Here is a 26776-nt window from a genome sequence, read left to right as displayed (position 1 = left end):
AAGAGGGCTTAAGTTAAATATAAACACGCTCTAAATTAGTTGTAGCTGGTTACTATGGCAAGTAAGATCTTTTGACTTTGGTTCAGTGCCACTAGGAATGTACAGTGTATTTGCAAAAGCTTCATTTTTGTAGCTGTGTCTGTATGTATGGAGAAGTCAGAGGCAGTGGTGTACCCAGCAATGCTTTTGAGCTATTTTGATCCTCGTATGTTGTCCTGTGCACAATCTAGCCAGCATAAGAGACTTGGGATTGGCTGTGAAGTTCAGAGGATGATAGTCCTGAGGATATGGGAAGAGGCAGGGACATGCAGGGAGACAGCGATCTGGTCTGTCCCTCTGATTCTGGACATAGATGAATGGCTAAGAGCACAAATTCTGGAATCAGACTGGTTGAGACTGGAATTGTAACTCAGTTTACTGACTGACTATTTTTACTTAATCTCTTACTCGAAATTGCTTGTGGTCTCAGAATGTCAGAGGATTATGGTATTAAATTAAATGGATGAATCTATGTAGCACTTTATGTATATGGATGACACTTTAGCACAATGCCTGGAGCATGGTAAGCACTCAATAAATGTTAGCTATTATTTCTTCCAGGTAAAATTGGTAAGCTTGAAAATCTATATCGTGATAGTTGCAAGAGTTGTTGAAGAAGATGGTGAAGATTTCACTGACATACTTTAGAAGTGAGATAGCCTTTCTGACGTTCTGGTGTGGTTTAAGGTGCTCTCGGACCTGATCTTGGCCAGCGAGGTAGGGGAGCTTTATAAGATCCTTTGTGATTCCTTTCAGTTCACTAAATTGATGATTTGTATTTCTGTCTTGATACACCTGTCCCTCTCCCATGGCTCTCTCCATTCACTCATTACTTTTCATGGAGGAAAAGTGCCAGAACTTGAAGGAAGTAGATTGTTCCTCAATATAACTCATTTTTTTCCCCCCAGATCCAGCAAACTCAGACATTTGTTAGCTGTTTATAGGCTTTCATAACAGAATCTATCTTATAGATTAGACTGTATCCCAGAAGTTCATGTATAAATTAGATGTCCGGAACTTTTCCAATTTCTCCATATAATTCTATAAATGGCATTTCAGTTTTTAGACAAGCCCAATCAAATATATTTAATACTAACCATTAGTAAACTCAAAATGCTTGTTACTCTACTGTGTACTCTAGGTTGTGGAAATCAGGGGCATGTAGTAAAGGAGGAGGGGAAGGAGATAGAAAGCTCTTTATCCTTTACAGGGTACAAGATTGAGTTCAGTGAGATTTCCAAATGGATATACTTTTGGAGGGAGTCACTTTCCTATCACATTTTTTGCACCCCGGCTTATTCCCCAGCTCTCCTATCTTTGGAGCTCTTGGGCTGCAGAAATGATACACTTTTCCTTTCCTGGAAATCACAAGTTTACCACTGAATATCCTGAGGGCAGCTGGTGCCAACTACAAGCTAACAGGAAAACAGTCTGATTGAATTTCTTCATACTAATATATCAATGATTGGTAGTTACTTAACTCTTCTAGTGGTATAATATTTTTAAAGGAAGGTCAAACAAATGTTTAAGTAGCAGAATTCCAGAGAATTTAAGAAAGTGAAATGATACATTTAAAAAGAATTGGGGCAGAAGTAAGTGTACTTTGGATGGGAGAAACAATCTGTAAGGAATCCTAGCCTGTCCTTCAGAGCAGACATTCAAGTCTTGCTTCTAAAACTGGCACCCATATGTCGGCCTGGGCAGGGGATGTGGTATATATTCCTGGAGTGTCAATTTTCTTCATGGTAATTAATTTAAAGTATATAAATATTGAAGCAAATACAGAAGTATTGGTGATAGGATGCAGACCCGTTTGAATAAAATGCTAGACTTCAATTACATTTCCTGTTTGCAGTGGGCTACTTCCAGCTATGCCAGCAGACTCTCTTCAGGGGACCAGTTTGCAGCTCTGCTATCCTGGATTCTCAGAGTAAACACTGGAGAAACACTATACAGAACTTTTTCTGAGTTTCCCAGTTTTTTTTGTTGTATGATCCCACAGATTCCTTAAAGGTTCCAAGTTCTCCCAAAAGGTAGAGTAGGGACGAGGGACCAGGAAGTGAATAACTCCCCTAGTGTTTGAAAGTTGGGGACTAGTTGTACTTTAAAACTTTCAAAGTTTCAGCCATTTATAGTTGAACATTTCTGAAACAAAAGTAACAAGATCTTCTAGACCCTCCAACATTTCCCCAATTTCAATCAAGTCATTTCAGGGCTGTTCTCGAAGAGAACGTCATTAAAATAAGTAAAAGATGGTGGAGCACATCAAGTTATTGTGTTATTGTTGACACTGTGTTGGAAAGGTTTTTTTTTTTTTTTTTGAGATTAAAAATGCAAAAGAGAAAGAAAGATTTTTGTAGTTCCCCTCATTTCTTTAATCTAAAATATTAGATAAAATCAACGATTTTCCAGAACTGTAAGAAAATTCTAAGGACAAAACTTCTGGACAGAAGAGTGGATTGTTAGGCTAAGGTATTTGACCTTTGACTAAAGTGTGTAGAATCCAGGGCTGATTTGCAGATGCCTTGAATGTACTATGACCTTAAACCTAGATAGGAAGAGAAGTGAGATTTTCTTCCTTCCTTCTAAAAACAAAAATGATTAAATCTCCTAGGCTTAGTGTAGAACCCAAACCACACAGTGTAATCAGGAACAGGAAATTCTTCCATGTGGACACCTCTACGGTTCTTCTATTTTCAGTATTAAAAACAGGCCTGTCCTCAATGAGCTTTATTAGGGCACATATTTCCAGTTTGGCTAAAGCCTATCCCTGTGGTACTGAGAAACTCAAGAAGTGAGTGCACAGGTCATAGTTTTTTGTTTTTTTTCTTTTTTTAAACATCTTTATTGGAGTATAATTGCTTTACAATGGTGTGTTAGTTTCTGCTGTATAACAAAGTGAATGAGCTATACATACACATACATCACCATATCTCCTCCCTCTTGCATCTCCCTCCCACTCTTACTATCCCACCCCTCTAGGTGGTCACAAAGCACTGAGCTGATCTCCCTGGGCTATGCAGCTGCTTCCTACTAGCTAGCTATTTTACCTTTGGTAGTGTATATATGTCCATGCCACTCTCTCACTTTGTCCCAGCTTACGCTTCCCCCTCCCCGTGTCCTCAAGTCCATTCTCTATGTCTGCATCTTTATTCCTGTCCTGCCCTTAGGATCTTCAGAACCATTTTTTTTTTTAGATTCCATATATATGTGTTAGCATACAGTATTTATTTTTCTCTTTCTGACTTACTTCACTCTGTATGACAGACTCTAGGTCCATCCACCTCGCTACAAATAAATCAATTTCATTTCTTTTTATAGCTGAGTAATATTCCGTTGTATCTATGTGCCACATCTTCTTTATCCATTCATCTGTCAGATGGACACTTAGGTTGCTACTATGTCCTGGATATTGAAAATAGTGCTGCAATGAACATTGTGGTACATGACTCTTTTTGAATTATGGTTTCCTCAGGGTATATGACCTGCAGTGGGATTGCTGGGTCGTATGGTAGTTCTATTTTTAGTTTTTTAAGGAACCTCCATACTGTTCTCCATAGTGGCTGTATCAATTTACATTCCCACCAACAGTGCAAGAGGGTTGCCTTTTCTCCACACCCTCTCCAGCATTTATTGTTTTTATATATTTTGATGGTGGCCGTTCTGACCGGTGTGAGATGATATCTCATTGTAGTTTTGATTTGCATTTCTTTAATGATTAATGATGTTGAGCATTCTTTCATGTGTTTGTTGGCAATCTGTATATCTTCTTTGGAGAGATGTCTATTTAGGTCTTCTGCCCATTTTTGGATTGGGTTGTTTGTTTTTTTGATATTGAGCTGCATGAGCTGCTTGTAAATTTTGGAGATTAATCCTTTGTCAGTTGTTTCATTTGCAAATATTTTCTCCCATTCTGAGGGTTGTCTTTTCATCTTGTTTATGGTTTCCTTTGCTGTGCAAAAGCTTTGAAGTTTCATTAGGTCCCATTTGTTTATTTTTGTTTTTATTTCCATTTCTCTAGGAGGTGGGTCAAAAAGGATCTTGCTGTGATTTACGTCATGGAGTTTTCTGCCTATGTTTTCCTCTAAGAGTTTAATAGTGTCTGCACTTACATTTAGGTCTTTAATCCATTTTGAGTTTATGTTTGTGTATGGTATTAGGGAGTGTTCTAATTTCATTCTTTTACATGTAGCTGTCCAGTTTTCCCAGCACCACTTATTGAAGACGCTGTCCTTTCTCCACTGTATATTCTTACCTCCTTTATCAAAGATAAGGTGACCATATGTGTGTGGATTTATCTGTGGGCTTTCTATCCTGTTCCATTGATCTATATTTCTGTTTTTGTGCCAGTGCCATACTGTCTTGATTACTGTAGCTTTGTAGTATAGTCTGAAATCAGGGAGCCTGATTCCTCCAGCTCCGTTTTTCTTTCTCAAGATTGCTTTGACTATTCGGGGTCTTTTGTGTTTCCATACAAATTGTGAAATTTTTTGTTCTAGTTCTGTGAAAAATTCCAGTGGTAGTTTGATAAGGATTGCATTGAATCTGTAGATTGCTTTGGGTAGTATAGTCATTTTCACAGTGTTGATTCTTCCAATCCAAGAACGTGGTATATCTCTCCAACTATTTGTATCATCTTTAATTTCTTTCATCGGTGTCTTATAATTTTCTGCAGACAGGTCTTTAGTCTCCTTAGGTAGGTTTATTCCTAGATATTTTATTCTTTTTGTTTCATTGGTAAATGGGAGTGTTTTCTTAATTTCACTTTCAGATTTTTCATCATTAGTGTATAGGAATGCAAGATATTTCTGTGCATTAATTTTGTATCCTGCTACTTTCCCAACATGATACTATAAATAGACAATCCTAAAGATGCTACCAGAACTCTACTGAAGCTAATCAATGAATTTGGTAAAGTAGCAGGATACAAAATTAATGCACATACTGTCTTGATTACTGTAGCTTTGTAGTATAGTCTTAAGTCCAGGAGCATGATTCCTCCAGCTCTGTTTTTCTTTCTCAAGATTGCTTTGTTTATTCGGGGTCTTTTGTGTTTCCATACAAATTGTGAAATTTTTTGTTCCAGTTCTGTGAAAAATGCCATTGGTAGTTTGAAAGGGATTGCATTGAATCTGTAGATTGCTTTGGGTAATATCGTCATTTTCACAATGTTGATTCTTCCAATCCAAGAACATGGTATATCTCTCCATCTGTTTGTATCATCTTTAATTTCTTTCATCAGTGTCTAATAGTTTTCTTCATAGAGGTCTTTTGTCTCCTTAGGTAGGTTTATTCCTAGGTATTTTATTCTTTTTTTTTCAATGGTAAATGGGAGTGTTTCCTTAATTTCTCTTTCAGATTATTCATCATTAGTGTGGAATGCAAGAGACTTCTGTGCATTAATTTTGTATCCTGGTACATTACCAAATTCATTGATTAGCTCTAGTAGTTTTCTGGTAGCATGTTTAGGATTCTCTATGTATAGTATCATGTCATCTGCAAATAGTGACAGTTTTACTTCCTCTTTTCCAGTTTGTATTCCTTTTATTTCTTTTTCTTCTCTGATTGCTGTGGCTAAAACTTCCAAACTATGTTGAATAATAGTGGTGAGAGTGGGCAGCCTTGTTTTCTTCCTGATCCTAGTAGAAATGGTTTCAGTTTTTCACCTTTGAGAACGATGTTGGCTGTGGGTTTGTCATATATGTCCTTTATTATGTTGAGGTAAGTTCCTTCTATGCCTACTTTCTGGAGGGTTTTCATCATAAATGGGTGTTGAATTTTGTTGAAAGCTTTTTCTGCATCTATTGAGATAATCATATGGTTTTTATCCTTCAATTTGTTAATATGTTGTATCACATTGAATGATTTGCGTATATTGAAGAATCCTTGAATTCTTGTGATAAACCCTCTTGATCATGGTGTATGATCCTTTTAATGTGCTGTTGGATTCTGTTTGCTAGTATTTTGTTGAGGATTTTTGCATCTATGTTCATCAGTGATATTGGCCTGAAATTTTCTTTTTTTGTGGCATCTTTGTCTGTTTTTGGTATCAGGGTGATGGTGGCCTCGTAGAATGAGTTTGGTAGTGTTCCTCCCTCTGCTATATTTTGGAAGAGTTTGAGAAGGATAGGTGTTAGCTCTTCTCTAAATGTTTGATAGAATTCACCTGTGAATCTATCTGGCCCTGGGCTTTTGTATGTTGGTAGATTTTTAATCAAAGTTTCAATTTCAGTGCTTGTGATTAGTCTTTTTATATTTTCTATTTCTTTCTGATTCAGTCTCAGAAGGTTGTGCTTTTCTAAGAATTCGTCCTTTTCTTCCAGGTTGTCCATTTTATTGGCATATAGTTGCTTGTAGTAATCTCTCATGATCGTTTGTATTTCTGCAGTGTCCATTGTTACTCCTCCCTTTGCATTTCTAATTCTGTTGATTTGAGTCTTCTCCCTTTTTTCTTGATGAATCTGGCTAATGGTTTAAGAATTTTGTTTATCTTCTCAGAGAACCAGATTTTAGGTTTATTGAAGTTTCCTATTGTTTCCTTCATTTCTTTTTCATTTATTTCTGACCTGATCTTTATTATTTCTTTCCTTCTGCCAACTTTGGGGTTTTTTGTTCTTCTTTTTCTAATTGCTTTAGGTGTAAGGTTAGGTTGTTTATTTGAGATGTTTCTTGTTTCTTGAGGTAGTATTGCTATAATCTTCCCTCTTAGAACTGCTTTTGCTGCATCCCATAGGTTTTGGGTCATCGTGTTTTCATTGTCATTTGTTACTGGGTATTTTTTGATTTCATCTTTGATTTCTTCAGTGATTTCTTGGTTATTAAGTAGTGTATTGTTTAGCCTCCACGTGTCGGTATTTTTTACAGATGTTTTCCTGTAATTGATATCTAGTCTCGTAGCGTTGTGATCGGAAAAGATACTTGATACGATTTCAATTTTCTTAAATTTACCAAGGCTTGATTTGTGACCCAAGATATGAAGTATCCTGGAGAACCGTCTATGAGGACTTGAGAAGAAAGTGTATTCTGTTCTTTTTGGATGGAATGTCCTATAAATATCAGTTAAGTCCATCTTGTTTAATGTATCATTTAGAGCTTGTGTTTCCTTATTTATTTTGACTTTGGATGACCTGTGCTTTGGTGAAAGTGGGGTGTTAATGCCCCCTACTATGATTGTATAACTATTGATTTCCCCTTTTATGGATGTTAGCCTTTGCCTTATGTATTGAGTTGCTCCTATGTTGGGTGTATAAATAATTACAATTGTTATATCTCTTGCTTGGATTGATCCCTTGATCATTATGTAGTGTCCTTCTTTGTCTCTTCTAATAGTCTTTATTTTATAGTCTATTTGGTCTGATATGAACACTGCTACTCCAGCTTTCTTTTGATTTCCATTTTCATGTAATATCTTTTTCCATCCCCTCCCTTTCAGTGTGTATTTGTCCTTAGGTCTGAAGTGGGTCTTTTGTAGACATCATATATATGGGTCTTGCTTCTGTATCCATTCAGCCAGTCTGTGTCTTTTGGTGGGAGCATTTCATCCATTTACATTTAAGGTAGTTATCAGTATGTATGTTCCTATTACCATTTTCTTGATTGTTTTGTGTTTGTTATTGTAGGTCTTTTCCTTCTCTTGTGTTTCCTGCCTAGAGAAGTTCCTTTAGCCTTTGTTGCAAAGCTGGTTTGGTGGTGCTGAATTCTCTTAGCCTTTGCTTGTCTGTAAAGGTTTTAATTTCTCCATTGAATCTGAATAAAATCCTTGCTGGGTAGAGTAATCTTGGTTGTAGGTTCTTCCCTTTCATCACTTTCAATATGTCCTGCCACTCCCTTCTGGCTTGCAGAGTTTCTGCTGAAAGATCAGCTGTTAACCTTATGGGGATTCCCTTGTATGTTATTTGTTGTTTTCCCCTTGCTGCTTTTAATATTTTTTCTCTGTATTTAATTTTTGATAGTTTGATTAATATGTGTCTTGGCATGTTTCTCCTTGGATTTACCCTATATGGGACTCTCTGCGCTTCCTGGACGTGATTGACTATTTCCTTACCTATATTAGGGATGTTTTCAACTATAATCTCTTCAAGTATTTTCTCAGTCCCTTTTTTTTCTCTTCGTCTTCTGGGACCCCTATAATTCGGATTTTGGCCCTTTTGATGTTGTCCCAGAGGTCTCTGAGGTTGTCCTTAATTCTGTTCATTCTTCTTTCTTTATTCTCCTCTGTGGTAGTTATTTCCACTACTTTATCTTCCAGGTCACTTATCCGTTTTTCTGCCTCAGTTATTCTGCTAATGATTCCTTCTAGAGAAATATAAATTTCATTTATTTTGTTGTTCATCATTGTTTGTTTGCTCTTTAGTTCTTCTAGGTCATTGTTAAACTTTTCTTGTATTTTATTTTCTCCATTCTATTTCCAAGATTTTGGATCATCTTTACTATCATTACTCTGAATTCTTTTTCAGGTAGACTGCCTATTTCCTTTTTATTTGTTTGGTCTGGTGGGTTTTTACTTTGCTTCTTCATCTGCTGTTTATTTCTCTGTCTTCTCATTTTGCTTAACTTACTGTGTTTGGGGTCTCCTTTTCGCAGGCTGCAGGTTCATAATTCCTGTTGTTTTTGGTGTCTGTCTCCGGTGGTTGGTTCAGTGGGTTGTATAGGCTTCCTGATGCAGGAGACTGGTGCCTGTGTTCTGGTGGATGAGGCCAGAGCTTGTCTTTCTGGTGGGCAGGACCACGTCCGGTTGTGTGTTTTGGGGTGTCTGTGAACTTAGTATGATTTTAGGCAGCCTCTCTACTAATGGGTGTGGCTGTGTTCCTGTCTTGGTTGTTGTTTGGCATAGGGTGTCCAGCACTGTAGCTTGCTGGTCGTTTAGTGGAGCTGGGTCTTAGCACTGAGATGGAGATCTCTGGGAGAGCTTTCGCTGTTTGATATTACGTGGGGCCGGGTGGTCTCTGGTGGACCAATGTCCTGAACTCGGCTCTCCCACTTCAGAGGCTCAGGTCTGACACATGGCGGGAGCACCAATACCCTGTCAGCCACACGGCCAGGTACGTGGGGGGTTTCTTGCCTTTTGGGAGGTCTGAGGTCTTCTGCCAGTGTTCAGTAGGTGTTCTGTAGGAGTTGTTCCACATGTAGGTGAAGTTTTGATGTATTTGTGGGGAGGAAGGTGATCTCCACATCTTACTCCTCCGCCAGATTGACGGTGCCCTACAGGTCATGGTTAATAAGGCATAAGAAAGGTGAGAATTAATTACCTGTTTTTGTACATTAGCAAACTCAGTCATTTCCCATTACTTCCTTCATTCAGCCATTTGTCTCTCTACTTGCTTCCTCTGTATCAGGATGTTTGGCAAGGTCATGAAATTCACAGCTCCTGGAGGGAAATCCTGATTTAAAAATTGAGGAAAATCCCTGAAGTTTTGTGCATTAATCCACTGATTAAGAGTCCCCCAAAGGCAAAATACATATACTTATGTATATATGTGTAACTGAATCACTTTTCCGTATGCCTGAAAATAACCCAACATTGTAAATCAACTATAAGGAAAAAACTTTGCCCATTACCCAATTTCTAATTGTAGTAGTTAGATAAACATTTATCCCCAAACCAAAGCTTAGCCATGTCTTGTGAAGATTTGAGTGCTTATTTTAGACAGTTAAATTTTGAGGGTCTTCTTTCCTATTCTGGAAAATTAGTATATGGATGAGTGGGAAGAGAAGAAGGGAGAAAAAGAGGTGGAAAGAAGGAGAGAATAGTTTTGACTGATGTATTATAAAGCTCTTGCATAACAGCAGTCATAAAAGTGTTGAAAAGATTATTTGTCCAACTGTTAATGTAACTCTCAATTTTCCAAATTTCATTTTCTCTTTATGTTCTTTGAGCGGGAGCTTGGGCTAGTGAATTCACCAGGCAATTTTTGCCATCTTGTCTTGCACATCCTCGTTTGGACAGAAAATTGAACATGAAAGCAGTTCAATTAAGTAAGGAAGGCAGCCTTTTAGGGATAGTATGAGTGGCAGTAGTCACAACTGGTCCATTCTCAGTTTGCACAGCCTAAGTCCTAACACACAGTAGCATCAGCGATGCTTTCTGGCCATCATTCAGTTACTTTTGGCTTGTATACTATAAGACGGGCAGTAGAAGCCCCTGGCTAACCCAAAAGCAGTGCTGTTCTTATAAAATCACCATCCTTGGGCTGTCATCTCAAAAGATCTCAAATGAATATTGTGGGTTTCTTGTTATCATACTGGGATATAAATGTTCCTAGGAAAGGTTCATATTGAACACTTGAAAAATGAAATGGAGAATTCTCCAAAGTAACCCAAGATACTCTGTGCCCTTGGAATCTGGCCATTTTTCTTTCCTGAAGTTTGCTACCCAAAGTAGAGACCAGAGCAAGTTACCAAAAGAGATTCCAGGTAGAACACTGCAGATTTCACCGTTTGCCATCTTCTGATGTGAAGAAGATGCTTGTTACTGAATGGTTTCAATGACAGGGTGCCAGTCAGCATGGCAAGCACACTCGCCCCTCTGTCAAGGGAAAGGAGGGGAACCAACTGAAAAGAAACTCTGCCTTAGGACCGGGAGGATGCTGTAATCTCTCAACAATAGCATAAGATGCATGATACTTTCCTAGTTAGTGGACCACTCTGTCTCATAGAGAAAAGAAGAATAGTTAAGCCAAGATCATATTTCTTAAAAATAACTGTGGAGTTTGAGTCTCTCCAGCCCCATGAAAGACTCCCTGGGACTTGTATCTTTGGCTCTTTATGTGTGTCTGTTTGTAGCACTATGTGTTGCAACAAAAGGGTGTTGAAAACGTCTCAGAAGAGAATCTGAATGTTGGTCACAAATTCCTAATGGGTCTGGTTCTATTTCTTGTAAATTTATGTTATAGTAGTGTAATTTTGTATTTTCCACCCAGGGCTAGACAAGTTAAAATCCAAAAATACATCCTAAAAACCCAGTTCTCTGGGGCTGCAAATGAGTTTTCATTGTATCATATAGACGGCCAGTCTTGAAGCCATAGAACAAATTTAGTACATTTTTCCAGGTCCCAACCTCACCTCTTTGTATGTTCAGTTAAGGGCCCCACGTATTAACTGTGGCTCAGAACATTATTTTCGCCTAGTGAGAGCACAGCGGCTTCCATCTGCCTTAGTGCATTTGTGGTTCTTGGACACTGCCTGACCCATCTCCACGCAGATAACGTTGACCCCTGCCAGAAGCGTACTGCCAACACTTTTTCTCTTTCAATGCAGTTCCATTGCATTGTGATGTTTGCAAAATGCATTTAGAATTGACCTTCAGACGTGAGCTGACAGTACAATAGGATTTACATGGTGTGTGTGTTCAAGTTGGGTCTCTTTCCCCACTTCCATATCCTGCCTTAGGTGTGAGTCACGGTCTCTGATTCCCTTCAAAGCACCCTTTTCCTGAGATTTGAATGGGACTCTCAGGTTCATTTTTGATGTTAAATTTATGTTCTGCTTATTTTCTTGCTTCCACACAAAGCCTGGAGATATATGACTGCTCAAGAAATGCCTTTTTAGGACAGAGGGCGGCTCTAAGCTATGGGTGTGTGCCAAAGGGGTATAGCCTTTCCCACAGTTACTTTGCCTGCTTGATGGTCAAAACTAGATTCTTTTTTAAACTTTGAGGGAGCTGTATGGTGGTGGGAAGAAGACATATCGAGTTCTACTCCTTTGTGAACACACAACTTCAGAAACTGTGTGCCAAGTTGCTGACTCCTGAACCTATGGGGGAGATGAGAAGAACAGAGATGAGAGGGATGGGAGAGGATGGAGTGAATGGTCCAGCCCCGAATGTCTCACAACCCCTCTGCTGGATGTTCCCATCTGCTCTTCTGCTTCCCTTCTCCACCCTTCTCCAGCCTGCTTTCTGCCCCGAGGCCCACCTGTGTGGGTTGAACTGGTGGACTCTGGAAACTTCTGGCTTCTTTTCGGTTCAGCCAGTGGGGCTTGGAGGGAAGGAAGGTGGTGAGGTCAAGGTGTTATTCCCTGGCCCTGGCTCGGTTAGGCTGTCTTAGACTGGCTGCTCCCCTGACATAAGGTAATTTCTCCTCTCTAGAAAGCCCGTGCTCCACGGCTCTCCTTCCAGGTTCTGGGACCCTCTTCTGCCCTTTGTCCCTTTGGGTCTAGGAGTGGCGGCCGCTCTGCTACTGTCAGCCCCGTGTTCCCGCATTATCCCTCGTGGTTCCCGTACATCTGCTGATGACTTTGTGATCAGTTCTTTGTAAATGATCTCTCTTTAATTTATCTTCATTTGAACACATTATCTGACTTGTTAGGACCCTGGCTAATATACCCCCTCTTTGAACTCACTAGTTAAATGAGTTATTTGGTTAATAAGCTCCTCATTTACCAAGGAAGTACATCCTGGTAGGGTCAAGCCTGTATTCATACTAGATTATGAGCGACAACTCAGATTTTAAGGAATCTGAGAGGGACTTTCCTGGTGGTCCAGTGGTTAAGACTCCGCACTTCCACTGCAGGGGGCGTGGGTTTGATCCCTGGTCGGGGAACTAAGATCCCACCTGCCGTGCAGTGGTAAAAAAAAAAAAAAGGAATCTAGGATTTTTAACTTGGAGATTTGAAGGGAGGGAAAGAAAGGGGGCCATTTTTTTTTTTTTTTTTTTTTGCGGTACACGGGCCTCTCACTGTTGGGGCCTCTCCCGTTGCGGAGCACAGGCTCCGGACGCGCAGGCCCAGCGGCCATGGCTCACGGGCCCAGCCGTTCCGCGGCGTGTGGGATCTTCCCGGGCTGGGGCATGAACCCGTGTCCCCTGCATCGGCAGGCAGACTCTCAACCATTGCGCCACCAGTGAAGCCCCAGGGGGCCATTTTTGAAGCATAGTGAGAATGGGGGAGGTGAGAATGTACAAAAGCCAAGAGTGGGCTGCATCACAGTGCTTTATCCCTGCTTATCTCTGACGATTATCCATGGCATAATGAAGGGGGTGGAAGGGTGCCTGTTATTTCTCTACCTGAAAGAATTTCTCCATAAGCATTGCCACCCCCCTGGATGCATCCTGTCAGAAGTGTGTGTGCCATGGCCCCTTCAGCAAGTGGATTAAGCTGATTTTCCAAGCACTCACAGTTAGGAAGTAGCAAAGTCAGGCTTTCAACCCAAGGGGTCTGACATCAGACTCCAGGCTCTCAGCCACTATATGCACGTCTTTAACTGTGCGTGGCCTTTAGTGGCCTTTATGTGTCCAGGCCACAAAATAATGGAGAAACCATTCGTTTGGTGGGAATCTTGGGATTTCCAGCATTTAAACCTGGTTGAGCCAAAGAGATTAGAAACTTCTGAAAACTACAGAGACTTATAAGAAAGCAGAACAAAATCCATTTGGAATTTGTGACCAACATTCAGATGTTCTTCAGAGACATTTGTATCATCTTGTAGTTGTGAGACTTCTTGTAAAGGGACCGAGGAAGGAGCCAGAACCATGGGGAATGATCAGGCCCAAGAAGACCTGTAAGGAAGTAATAATGACTTTCACACTCACCAGCAACCAGGATTTCCATGCACTATCAACCGTTTGTCGCTGAATCAGACACCATGAGCCGAAAAAACTCTTTATCCCACTAGTAATCCTCTAGGCCACTTAAGCACTGGATTTAAATATTTTTCAGCTGTTTTCCAGGCAGGCTGTGCCAAAAGCTGTTTTGAGATGGAGGTGGCGAGTGTTAATATTTGAGAGAAGCAGCACTTCTGAGCAGACTGCCTGCACCCACATGAGGTCATGTTTTTAGTTTGGGGCTTAGATTTAAACAATCAGGTGGGGAGAGCCTGCACACGGGGGGATGACTGGGAAATCTCTGCTCTGATGACAGAGCGGTCATTTCCATGGTCTCTGTGCTCCTCGGCCATCGGCACCATCTGCTGAAGACACACACCTCATAGAGGTGAGTGGAGCACAAGTTTCTCATACTTCCCATGCACCTACCAGAGTATTAACATTGCAAAGAAGAGGAACTAGACATAAACAAGCAGCTGGGTTCGACTTCTACAGGCAGTGGTTCAAAAGATGATACACACCGTGTGTTTAGTACAACCACTGTGAATTTGAGATTTAATTTTAACCGAGACCCGATGATACATTAACTTGAAAATTTATTAGCTGTAGCAGAAAGTAACTCTTCCACTCCACTGAAATCTCTGACATGCTTTAAAGACAACAGCTGGTTTATTAATTTAGTCAACTTGCGTGAAGTTTAATCATGCCTCAGCCCTCCGAAGGACCTTAAAACTTGATGTGCACAAATGATGAACAAGCACAGTGACTGTCGGTGTTTCGTTCGTGGATTTTCGTGTTGGATGTGTTGAGTGGAAGTCAGAGCTAATGCACACTTTGGTTTCCCCCAAAACAAAACAATTAAATGAGAAAAACAAAACCTCACTATATTCTGATTATGTTCATCTTTGGACGTTAGCCATGAAAAAGTACTTAATCAAAGACTGGCAAAGCTAGGAGGACTGCTAATCTAGTAGGTTTCTTTTAAGTGTGTAGATTTACAGGTAAAAATTTATGCTTTGACAAACTCCCCAAGTCTAGGTTGAAATTTAGCAGTATCCAAAAGTGGCTGAAGAAGCCGTGGGAGGAAAAAGTCTTTAAGCCCCATCTGTTACCTTCTCATTTTTTCTTTTCTTTGCTTTCCTTATTTATTTTTTGGCCATTAAAACTATATATCAAGAATGGACTTGAGGACACGGGGTGGGGAAAAGGGAAGCTGGGATGAAGTGAGAGAGTAGCTTGGACATATATACACTACCAAATGTAAAATAGATAGCTAGTGGGAAGCAGCTACGTAGCACAGGGATATCAGCTCGGTGCTTTGTGACCACCTAGAGGGGTGGGATAGGGAGGGTGGGAGGGAGGGAGACGCAAGAGGGAAGAGATATGGGAACATATGTATATGTATAACTGATTCACTTTGTTATAAAGCAGAAACTAACAACAATGTAAAGCAATTATACTCCAATAAAGATGTTAAAAAGAAAACTATATTTCAGCTCACTGTCTTTCTTCATATAATAAATGTTATTAATTTAGGCTTTTCTAGATTGGACATTGTGTCCTTTTGGATACAATGATTCTGACAATGTTCTTTGCAGGTTTTATGAAGGAAAAGCCTTGTTAAAAGAATGAAGAGTGCAAACATGATTTTCGAGGGATGTTTTAAAATTAAGATAAAGTCCTTTAAGGATAGATACATGTGTATGTATAAAAAACCAGAAGTTTATTTACAAAAACTTCACCCCAGCAGGCTGTAACTTGCTGACCCTGAGTTTATAAAGTCTGTACTCTAAAAAAAAAAATCAATCAGTCAATCAATCAAAGGGGAAAAAGAAGATAAAGTCCTTTGCAGACTTTCTCCATTGACTGTAAGCTACTACAGACAATTGAATCTTAGGTTGCACCAGGCAATAAGATGATGAAGTGCTTATAGAACTTTGGCACATTAGTTAATAACGGGCTTTTCTTCCTTAAAGCCATCCTATTTGACTTCTTGGACTCAATTGCTGAGCATTGATATATTTTCGTACAAGTTTCACAAATTTTAAACTCGAGCTTTGTGATTAGAATGTTCTGCTTGAACTCTTAATGGCGGATGGAAGACAAATGGCTTGTTAACATTTCTAGATGATTCAGAAGTCCATTCAATAAAGAATTAGGAAATCCCTGCTAAGGCCCTGGTGGTGTATAGGGGCTAGCTCAGCAGTGGTGGTGACAGGACAGTGTATAATGGGGAGACCCATGAGCCAAAGGATGATGACCCCACAGGGTGGTAAGAGCTCCAAGGCAGGGAAAACAAAACTTGTTGGAGCTGGAGAACAGGGCACTCAACCAGCCTGGCCCAAGGATCAGGATTGTCTGAGATAGCTTCATGGAGGATGTGACGCTGGATGATGCCTTGAAGAACTGACCAGGAGGACTTTAAGATGTGTTCCTTTCAAATTCTTGTGCTGCTTTGGATTTGAGACTGAAGTAAAAAGTTGACCACAAGATCACAGGGGCTTCATATCTTCAAGATACCCCACATCTTCAATAAGACAACTGTGCGGCAGCTTTGCCCAGGGGTAGGTGATGCATACATATGATTTCTTAAACTTCAGGTGGGGAGAAATGCTCTCCGTGACACCCTGTCCTTCTCACTGGCCAGGGTTCCCTAGCTCTAAATCCGCAGGGATTATCACTCAGGGTTCCTAACCTGACTCGGGGATTTGGTGATTTACTCACATGGACCAGACATCCACTTTTGGACCGTTTTTCTGATGAGCAAGCATTTCAGAGGCCATGTAGGCAGGGCTTGCACAGTGAGTGCTTAACTGCTCCTGAGAAAGACCCTCCAACTTCATGGTATTACTCAATCCAAAATCTGAAAGATTTACAAACCAGTGGAGTAAAAAGTTCACCTCCAGCTGAGAACACTTTAATTCTTCTTAGCAGCAGTTGGAGAAAGAGGGTCAATGAATACTTGATAAAATAGTCAGTAAAAACATTTTTTTATAGCAGCAATTCTCATGGGAATAGAGATGCAGGAAAATGGGGTGAGACACTGTCTTTACATAAGATCGCTTAATTTTTGGCTTTAAATTCTTGAGTTTTTCTTTGAGTCAGCTTTCTAGGAATGTTTGCTTTAGCTTGTGCCTGGCATTTTGTAAGTTGTCATTTACATTCCAGTAGATTGTAAAGTTTCTTATTTGACAGCAGAACCACGATGAGACCAAATAGTATCAGCCTTTTAATCCAAACATTGCCTCTCCAGCCTCCACACCCCCATTCCCTATCGCCTTGGGAAACTGGCTCCCTTGACTCATTTTTGTTTTCTGCCTAATTCTTCTCAGAGTGCAATCCCAGCTCTGCCTCTGTGCCTCCATTTCCTCATCTGTAAAATGGGATATTACTATCTACCTCATAGGGTTTTATATGATTTGAAAATATTCACCTAGGTTAAGTGCTTAGAGCACATTGTAAAATGCTCCACTGATATCAGTGACTGTTATTGATATTATTATCATCATTATTTTTTTCTTGCACAGTTTGTTTCCACAAAGCCAGGAAGAAGAACAGCTTTTGCTGCTCATTACATGTAAGAGGAGAGGACAGTGCCTGCTGGGTGGCAGTTTTGGTTCAGCAGGAAAAAGCTGGCTCCACCTGGACAGCCAAGGCCTCAGAGAGGTCAGAGGGAGAGAAGGACCCAGTGGTCCCCAATTCAGGGCCCGCAGAATTTCCCCTAGACACAAAGGCAGCAGGGGGACAGACAGAGCTTTGCTCCTTGGGGTCTTGGTCTATGTAAAACCACCAGTGAGGGGGCTTCCCTGGTGGCGCAGTGGTTGAGAATCTGCCTGCCAATGCAGGGGACACGGGTTCGAGCCCTGGTCTGGGAAGATCCCACATGCTGCGGAGCAGCTAGGCCCGTGAGCCACAACTACTGAGCCTGCGCGTCTGGAGCCTGTGCTCCGCAACAAGAGAGGCCGCGACAGTGAGAGGCCCGCACACCGCGATGAAGAGTGGCCCCCGCTCGCCGCAACTAGAGAAAGCCCTCGCACAGAAACGAAGACCCAACACAGCCAAAAATAAATAAATAAACAAATAAACTCCTACCGCCAACATCTTCTTAAAAAAAAAAAACCACCAGTGAGCATGACTGGCCTGAAGAACTCAGGGCTGGGGGCCGTGTCCCCAAAGCTGTAAACCATCAGTGAATCGCACAGTGAGATTGACGGCCAGGCTCCTCTGAATCCCACACAGCAGCCCTCTCAGCTGTAACAACACAGTTTGGTTTCAGGGTTTTATTACTTCAGTGGGAATCTCTCTGAATTCAGGTAGCAATTCTTGAAAAACAGCAAAAATTTTTAAGCATGAGCAATTTTTCCTCTCAAGATTATTTTGTCAAGCTTATTTGGAATAAGATAACATTTTGAGAGAAATCACAGAATGGTTTTACAGACAACAGAGTAACTGCACTTATAAAATGCTGAATTTAGATTTTTAAAAATTATTTTTTGATTGCGTGGCTTGTGGGATCCCAGTTGCCCGACCAGGGATCGAACCCTGGCCCTCGGCAGTGAAAGTGCAGAGTCCTAACCAGTGGACCGCCAGGGAATTCCCCTGAATTTAGATTTTTTTTTTTTTTCACTTGCACTTATACAACATTTTAAATGAGACATCATTTGAATTAATATACTATATGATAGCTTAATATGAAAATAGACTCTGCATGTGTATCATATATTTCCATCAAGGCATCCACTATTAAATTTCCACTATATTTTGAAATAATATCACTTCACCTGGAGAAAAATGCCATAACTCTTAGTGCTGCCTCCTGAGATCCTTTGAGCCTGTGTTTTAAAGAATTAACGTCATAGTCGGCTGGAGTGATGAAACAGACATAGATGTTTATACTTACCAACAATTTCGATGTTGCTGTGTTCATCCAAAAGAAAAATTTCAGCCTTCAAGTCCCTAAATAGACCAAGAAAAGTGTTACCTACTAATATTAGTGTTTTGTATTTGAGAATATTGCAGCTGTAGGCTAAAGGGGGTTCTTTCTTTTTAAAAAAATTTTTACTTATTTATTTACTTATGGCTGTGTTGGGTCTTAGTTTCTGTGCGAGGGCTTTCTCTAGTTGCAGCAAGTGGGGGCCACTCTTCATCGCCGTGCGTGGGCCTCTCACTATCGCAGCCTCTCTTGTTGCGGAGCACAGGCTCCAGACGCGCAGACTCAGTAATTGTGGCTCACGGGCCTAGTTGCTCCGCGGCATGTGGGATCTTCCCAGACCAGGGCTCGAACCTGTGTCCCCTGCATTGGCAGGCAGATTCTCAACCACTGTGCCACCAGGGAAGCCCGGGGATTCTTTCTTGACTTGAGTCTTAAAAGTGATAATGTATTAAAATTCTGAGTTCCCAGAAAAAACATCAGAAAACAGGGCAATATGCTTTCAGATTTCTGTTCATAGCTTTGTCTTGACATCAACAGCCTGCTAACTTGAGAATCATCTCATTTTAAAGTGGGAAGCTTGTTGAGAAATGAATGATAAGCAGTCCTTATATGAATCATTAAGAAATTGACCAGACAAAATGGAGCTGCTTCTTTTCTAATCAAATCATATTTGGAAAGAATGCAGTTAAAATCACTGACTGGCTCCTAGGTGACCATCCAGAATCCTGTCTAAATACAGCATTATTTTCGGGATTGTCTCTTAGAGGCATGGGACTCAGGGTAAATCATGCAGAGCACTCTCCTCCTGCCCAGTATTTCAGGCAGGTGAAATTTGGCTAAAATGAACGAACACCCTGAGTATCTGAGAAGGGTCTTCTCAGGAGTCTGCATGGAAGAAATTAGAAATATTGTCATCAAGTATCATAGGAGCCACATTTTTTTTTGTTTTTGTTTTTTTAAGAATCAGCTAACTGAAAAACTAGAACAAAACTCTTCTAATTTTCTCTCAGTCACCCAATTGTGTGATTCATTTGGTAGGGCCAAGTCCCCTAAGTGGAGGTCCAAAGAAAGACCCCTAATTTGCAGTACCCTTGGGAGGCAGCAAAGGCAGCATGGCCAACTCCAGGTTTCCTTGGTAACGTTCCCAGCAGTTTCAAGGGCATTAAATAACATGATAGATTTGTATCTTCGCCATTATGTACAAAGATAATGTAGTAGGTGATCTCTGTATATTTTAGCCAGAAATATAACGAGGGAGAAGAGATCAGGGAGGACTTAAAACAAATAATTAAAATACGATCATTAGAAACAAGAACACATTTTCAGACCTAGTTTGCTTCCTCTTCCCCCACTGCCACACATTCTATCAGAGCTGTTTGTTCTCCTGTTCATCTCTACTCTCTTTGGTGTATAGGCTTATTCAAGGGAGAGGTGATGGTATGGGTGGGAATGGGAACCCAGCTGGGACAGCAGGGCTTGGCAGGCCCTTGCAGGGGACTCTGCTGCCTTCTTCTGCCCTGACCTTGCTGTGAAGGACAGCAGAGCCTTCTGCTTCCTCTAGTCATGGCTGTGTTTACCCATCCAAGTGGTTTTGAGTGATTAAAAGTTTGACAGCCATTAGGCAATTAAGTGAACAAGTTGCTTTAAAAATAACCAGTTATGCAAGAGTTTGTCAGAAACCATCTCCCCCATTGCTCAGATGAGTACCTTCATCATCTCTTCTGTTTGAAGTCCATTATTCTCCTTTCTTGGAGTTTGTCCCATTTGAGGAGCCCGTACATCAGTGCCTTTTGTGTGTTTTGGAAAGGGGTCATGTATATAGGAATACCAGGATGACCAGGAATGAAAAGCTATAGCACTAAGTTATAGGATGACTTGAAATCCCTTTCTAGCCTCTGGAATTCTACTGAAAAGGAGAGATGGAGAACAGTGACGTGAAATGAGCTATGTATAGTTTAGTGTATTCGGGATCTTGGGAATAAGCTACTGTGATCTTTCCCAAATCATAAGACACTTTATAAGGCATTTGAAAAATCTGGGTGGATGGGAATAATAGACACATTGTAAACCAGCTAATTCCATAGGCTGGCCTCAATAGAGTTTCCCCCCAATCAGTAAACCCATAAAAGTTTGCCTGAATCCCTCTCACATTCATCAGTGCCACATTCTGTTACTTTGATATATTTTATTTATAAGAAGAGAAAAAAATCTCCCTCTAAACTGTAGTCCTGTTTTTCACATAAACACAGTTACTTATGAGCTCAAACTGAGCACTGGAAAGGAGAGGAAGAGATGGCCGCTGTTGCCTCAATTCTGTTCTCACGTGGATGTATGAGCCGGTGCTCAATTTCTCACGATGGCATATCCAGTGACGAGCTTCTCAAGGACACTGATCTTCCCTCCAGAGAACTTGGCTATGGACCCTGTGCTGGGCTCACTGTCAGTAATTGACACTTTCACTTCCCTTTCACTCAGTTTTTTTTCTTTTTCTTTCCTTTTGATGTGGACCATTAAGTCTTTATTGAATTTGTTACAATATTGCCTCTGTTTTATGTTTTGGTTTTCTGGCGGGGAGGCATGTGGGATCTTAGCTCCCTAACCAGGGACTGAACCCGCACCGCCTGCATTGGAAGGCGGAGTGTCAACCAGTGGACCACCCGGGAAGTCCCTCTTTTTCTTTTTTAATTGAAGTATAATTGATTTACAGTGTTGTGGTAGTTTCAGGTATACAGCAAATGATTCAGTTATACATATATATATATTCTTTTTCATATTCCTTCTCATTATAGGTTATTTCAAGATACTGAATATAGTTCCCTGTGCTGTACAGTAGGACCTTGATGTTCACTTAGTTTCTTTTGATCCCAGATCTCATCCAGGTGGTTGCTGCCAAGGCATAGCTCCATCACCATATAATAAGAGATGTCTGTCTCCAGTGTTCACACAGCTGGGTAATTTTAGGGTGTTTAACCATTTGCTGGATCCAGGATTCATACTTTATATCCTTTAGAACATAGAAGTCTCACTTGCTTTCTTCTTGTTGATGATTTTGATGGCTACCTACATCACTGGAGATGTAAATGATGCCCAGCGAAGGTTAACTAATAAAAACAGCCAAAGCAGGCTCAATTAAACACACACACGCGCACACACACACACACATACACACACAGACACACAACAGGGAGAATACATAATGATAGACATTTTCTAAAGTAACCTTGTTAAATTGGGACATGAATGAGACACCATATTCTTATGTATACCTGAAGTTGAACTCTTTAGAAGGTCAGGATTGATAGTAGCTATACTGAAAAGTAATTATATTTCAGCAATCTATTAACTACACTGTTGTGGACTTTTCTGACATAGCCGTCAACAAAGCTGATAGGGTTAGCCTTTTAATTGTAAAGGACACATTTATTAATAAAAAATTAACAAATGGTTTACATCTTAGAATGCATATCAACCAAAACCAAAAGACATAATTAGTTCAGAAAGAAAAATAGTTAAATATGGAAAGAAATCCTGTACACCAATAAAATTAGCTATGAGGCATTCTAGGAAAACTCGTTAAAATTCCTCCTTAATTCTTTTAATAGTTGTTAGTTTGACAGCAAGAATTTCTCCCTTTGTTTTTAGTAGGAACAGATAAAGAGGGATTTTATTTGAATAAGAAAACCAAATAGAAGTTATGCTGTGATTATTTTTATCTTGTTTTTTTGGATTTATTTTTATCAATTGTGAAAATGAATTGATTTTAATATTGGGATACACACACACACACACACACACACACACACACAGAGCTTTTCCATCACTTTGGCAAAGAGCCCTTGTTGGTCATTTTGCCCACCATATATGTCCCAACCTTCATGGTTTGAGGGAAGGTCATCTCCAGATCGCAAGAGATCTTCCTGCACCATGCAGGCACCTGAGATCCCTTTGTTTTCTTTCCAGGGCTGGGAGTGCCTGCCCAGGTGATTGGGGCTGGTGACAGAAGCATTCACCATTGCGTCCACTGCTGCGGGCATCCTCGATGAAACCATCCTCTGTAAAGCCCATCGGTCCTGTGGCCCCAAAGAGGTGACTTGTGACCATTAACAGTTGCTGCTCTTGAATTCTCTGCAGACATTTCTGAAGCCCCTGGATAAGGCAGGTACCAACGCTTCCTCTCTCCTCCCTTGCTCTCTGTCCCTGCTGTGTGTGCTCAGGCATGCAGGATGCTCAAGCAGAATCAGCATGTGTGTTATTAACCTAACATGGTACATGATGTCAGTGAATGGCTTGCAGTTCCCTTGACACCCAATCCCAGGCCTTGTACAAAATTAACATTTCTCTTCACAGAGCAGAGAGTCAGACCATGTGTTAAATGCCTTATCAGGGAAAAATCAGCTAAATTATAATTAGGGCCTCTTGACTTGCTTTTTTAAAAAAATAATATTCTTTATATTTTAGGACAGAAAAATAGAACAGGTACATACCCATATGCCTCCCTCCCCTGTCTATGGTTTCTCCTATTACCTCTTGCATTAGTGTGGTACATTTGTTGCAATTAATCAACAATAGATGTTGATACATTATTATTAACTAAATTCCATAGTTTACATTAAATTTCACTTTTTGCATGGTGCAGTTTTATGGCTTTTCACAAATGCGTAGTGTCATGAATCAACCATTACAGTATCATATAGAACATATATATATTATTTTGAAAGTATTTTAATTTAGAAATAGAAAACATATTGAAAGAAGAAAAAGAAAGAAAAACACAAAATATATAGGAAATTTTTACTCCATGAGCTTCTCAATCCTCACTTGTTCACCATACCCAAGATGAAAAACACTTTTTAAAAAAAATCAAACAATTTTTTTTTTAAATTCTTAAAAAAAATCTATTTATTTAGGCTGCATTGGGTTTTCGTTGCCCCGTGCAGGTTTTCTCTCATTGTAGTGAGTGGGGGCTACTCCTTGTTGCGGTGCACAGGCTTCTCGTTGCAGTGGCTTCTCTTGTTGTGGAGCACGGGCTTTAGGCGCACGGGCTTCAGTAGTTGTGGCACGTGGGCTCAGTAGTTGTGGCTCGTGGCCTCTAGAGCACAGGCTCAGTAGTTGTGGCGCATGGGCTTAGTTGCTTCACGGCATGTGAGATCTTACCGGAGCAGGGCTCGAACCCGTGTCCCCTGCATTGGCAGGCAGATTCTTAACCACTGCGTCACCAGGGAAGTCTGAAAAACACTTTTCTAAAAAGGTATTCAGCCACGAACAATGATGTTATTGATAAGAATGTGGACCAATTTCACAAAAAAGCCAATGAATCCCATTATAGCAAATGAAATTATAGTTTCATTGACCTAATAATCCCCTCTGCTTCACCTATTCATCCATCTCCACTCCCTCCAAACTTTTGGTGACTGCTGACCCTTTTACTGTCTATCCATAAAGTGGTGCCTTTTCTCTAATGTCATGTAAAACATGCAGTGTATAGTTTTCATAATATGCATTTAAGGTTCCCTGTGTCTTCGTGTGGCCTGATAGCTCATTTCTTTTCAGCGCTGTATAATATTCCACTGTCAGGATGTGTGCAGGTTTTGGTGTGAACCTAAGTTTTCAGCTCAATTGGGTAAATGCATAGGAGCATAATTGCTGGATCTTAGGGTATGCTTAGCTTTGTGAGGAACTGTCAAACTGTTTTCCAAAGTGGCTGTACCATTTTGCATTCTCACCAGCAATGAATGAGAATTCCTATTGCTCTACATTCTCACCAGCATTTGGTATTGCCAGTTTCTTTTTAATTTTAGCCATTCTAATAGGTATGTAGTGGTTTCCTATTTTTACTTTAATTTATAACTCCTTAATGGCATATATGTTGAGTATCTTTCTGTATGTTTATATGTGCCATCTGTATATCTTCTTTGGGGAGGTTTCCAGGTTTTTTGTCCATAGTTAATTGGATTGTTTGTTCTCTTGTTGTGTTTTATGAATGCTTTGTATATTTTGAATACCAGTCCTTTATCAGATATGTATTTTGCAAGTATTTTTTCCAAGAGCTGCTTTTGTAGAGCTGGAAACAGTTCTCTTTCTCCCTAAAAGACATTATACTACATATATAGGTCAATGAAATGCAATTACCTGCAAACTTGTGGTAAGGGCTTTAAAAGTGCTGAGTTTACATTGATGCCTGAGTATATATAACCTACCTTACTGCTTTTTATTGTAGCAGAGCAATTAGTTTTTGCGGTCTTTTCTGGAAGTATCTATTTTTATAGTTAGGCAGACTTAAACTACAGCTAAAAGTTGGCTAGATTTTGCATCTTAAAAATCCTTAATGTTTAAGGGATAAAGCTGACTATACATTTAAATTCCAAAGGGAAACTTGATAGTCACTGTTTAAAGGCCAAAGACTATGTTTTCTAATCATATTCTAAATACAGAGTTGTATAGTGCAAATCCTTGTTACCACTTTAAAATACTGGCTGCCACACAGCTAGTGGCATGTCATAGTGGAAACAATTTCTTACTTTGCTTAGGAAGATGAGGGCTGTACTGTGGCTCAGAGCTCATGTTGGATCCGATACTATGGCACCCAGGCTCTAGAGCTTTCAAGCCCCTCACTCAATTCTGCTACCTCAATAGCAAAGATTGCCCCTCTTTCTACTCAAGGAAAACTTTATATATATAGAATGTTCTTGCTGGGAAACACTGGATGACATGAGTTTCTTCTTTTCGTTAGAGAAGCTTGTATTTTCTAGACTGAAGGAAACAAGGTCATTTTTTAGCTAGAACAGTCAGCATTTTCCATTTTTCTTAGTTGTCCTACCATAAACCTGCTCTGGAGGTGAAGAATGTTGATGAAATTTGGTTAATAGTTATCCAAATAACATGTGATGTTTGTTTTTTGTGGGGTGGTGGAAAAACACAACATCTTATGACATTGATCATCTTCAAAAAGTGAATCCCATTTCAGGAGGAAATAAATTTGAAGAAACAATATCATAGAGGCTAGGAAGTACTCTCCCAGAAGGGTAAGGAAAGGTACTTGGTCTATGCCTTGAGATCAGGGTTTTTTATGAAATGGAGAAATCAGTCTTATTAACCACAACTTGGTGTTTATAAAAGTCTTTAAATCATCGAGCTTGGGCTTAATACTCTGTTGAAGTTATAGCAGCTTATCCTATTACATATTAGTGCTTTTTATTCTAGGAAGAAATATAATTCAGTATTTTCCACGCACCAAGTATTAGCCAGGACAAGCTCGTTGCTGTAATGAACAATTCCAAAGTCTTAATGTCTTAACACAGTAAGCATTTACTTCTTGCTTCTGTCATGGTACAGTGTAGGATGAAGGGATAGTGTGTGGAGGGGTCTACTTCACATGGTCATTAAGGTTCATTCATCTGAAAAGTCCCCCATCTCCGGGCCTTTGGAAGCCTCTTCTGGATCTTCTGCATCTGGCCTACAATGAGAGATGAGAAGTGGGCGGATTTTTATGGATCAGGCTTGGAAGTGGCAAACGTCCTTTCTGGCCCTTGTTCCACTGGCCAGTCACGGAACCCCACCTATCTGTGCGGGAGGCTAGGAAGTGTAGTCTCAAAGTATGCCCAGGAGGAAAATAAAACAAGGTTTAATGAATCAAAGTCATCTCTGCCACTTATGACTACACACACACAAATCTGTGGAGAGAAGATGAATACCTCGGGGAACCCTCAAAATCGGGTGAAATTTTTAGTTACATTGTTTATTTAGCCTCTTTCTATGCTTTTGGGAATAATTGACTTCATTGACTTGACTTCTTGTATTTTGGGAAATCAGAAACCTAAACCTCAACTTTTCCCCTGAATAAATGGTCGTCCATGAATGCATGTCCTAGAAGATTTGGGAAGTTTAAGCAAGATGTCCCCTGAGTGGGATCCCGCAGTGCTGGATGGTTCCTATTTTCTCCCATCTTCTGCTGATTTCATTTGAGGTGGTGGCAGAGAGATGAGAGGAAAAAAGGTACAAGATTTGTAATTGCAAAACACAAATAATGGACTTGAACTAGCGTTTACTTTGGGCCTGTGACTGAAGGGAGAGAAGGAACAAAAACCCTCTTAAAAAAAGCCACACACTTTCAAACCTGACATCTGACTAAACTATGGATTGCTGTTATTGGGGATTAGCCCAAATTGACACCTTGAAAACATTCTGGGGTCAAGAAAGTTCCACAAATAGTTCTTAAAGTCATTCTCTTGGCACCTCATAGAATCTTTGCAGAAAAGAAAATTTGCTC

At 40.2% G+C, this 26776-nt stretch overlaps 1 protein-coding gene across 5 annotated transcripts in view; it reads left to right on the top strand.

Moving 5' to 3' along the window:
* LOC111163420 (uncharacterized) overlaps nt 1–26776 on the top strand; it is a 423524-nt gene that overhangs the window by 195601 nt on the left and 201147 nt on the right. For all 5 annotated transcript variants that reach the window (XR_016395145.1, XR_016395143.1, XR_016395144.1 and 2 more), the window contains one exon: nt 22471–22669. Coding sequence is in view for 1 of the 5 variants with exons in the window: in XM_089921800.1 (XP_089777926.1) it covers nt 22471–22553 (83 nt within the window). In the remaining 4 variants the exon portion in view is untranslated. The remainder of the gene's footprint in view (nt 1–22470; nt 22670–26776) is intronic.

The sequence above is a fragment of the Delphinapterus leucas genome, chromosome 12 (genome assembly GCF_059928025.1).
Source record: "Delphinapterus leucas isolate spDelLeu-1000000601 "Yukka" chromosome 12, BTC_Dleu_Yukka2, whole genome shotgun sequence".
NCBI classification, from domain to species: domain Eukaryota; kingdom Metazoa; phylum Chordata; class Mammalia; order Artiodactyla; family Monodontidae; genus Delphinapterus; species Delphinapterus leucas.
The sequence above is the reverse complement of the archived record's forward strand: the minus strand, read 5'-3'. Positions and strand labels throughout refer to the sequence as shown.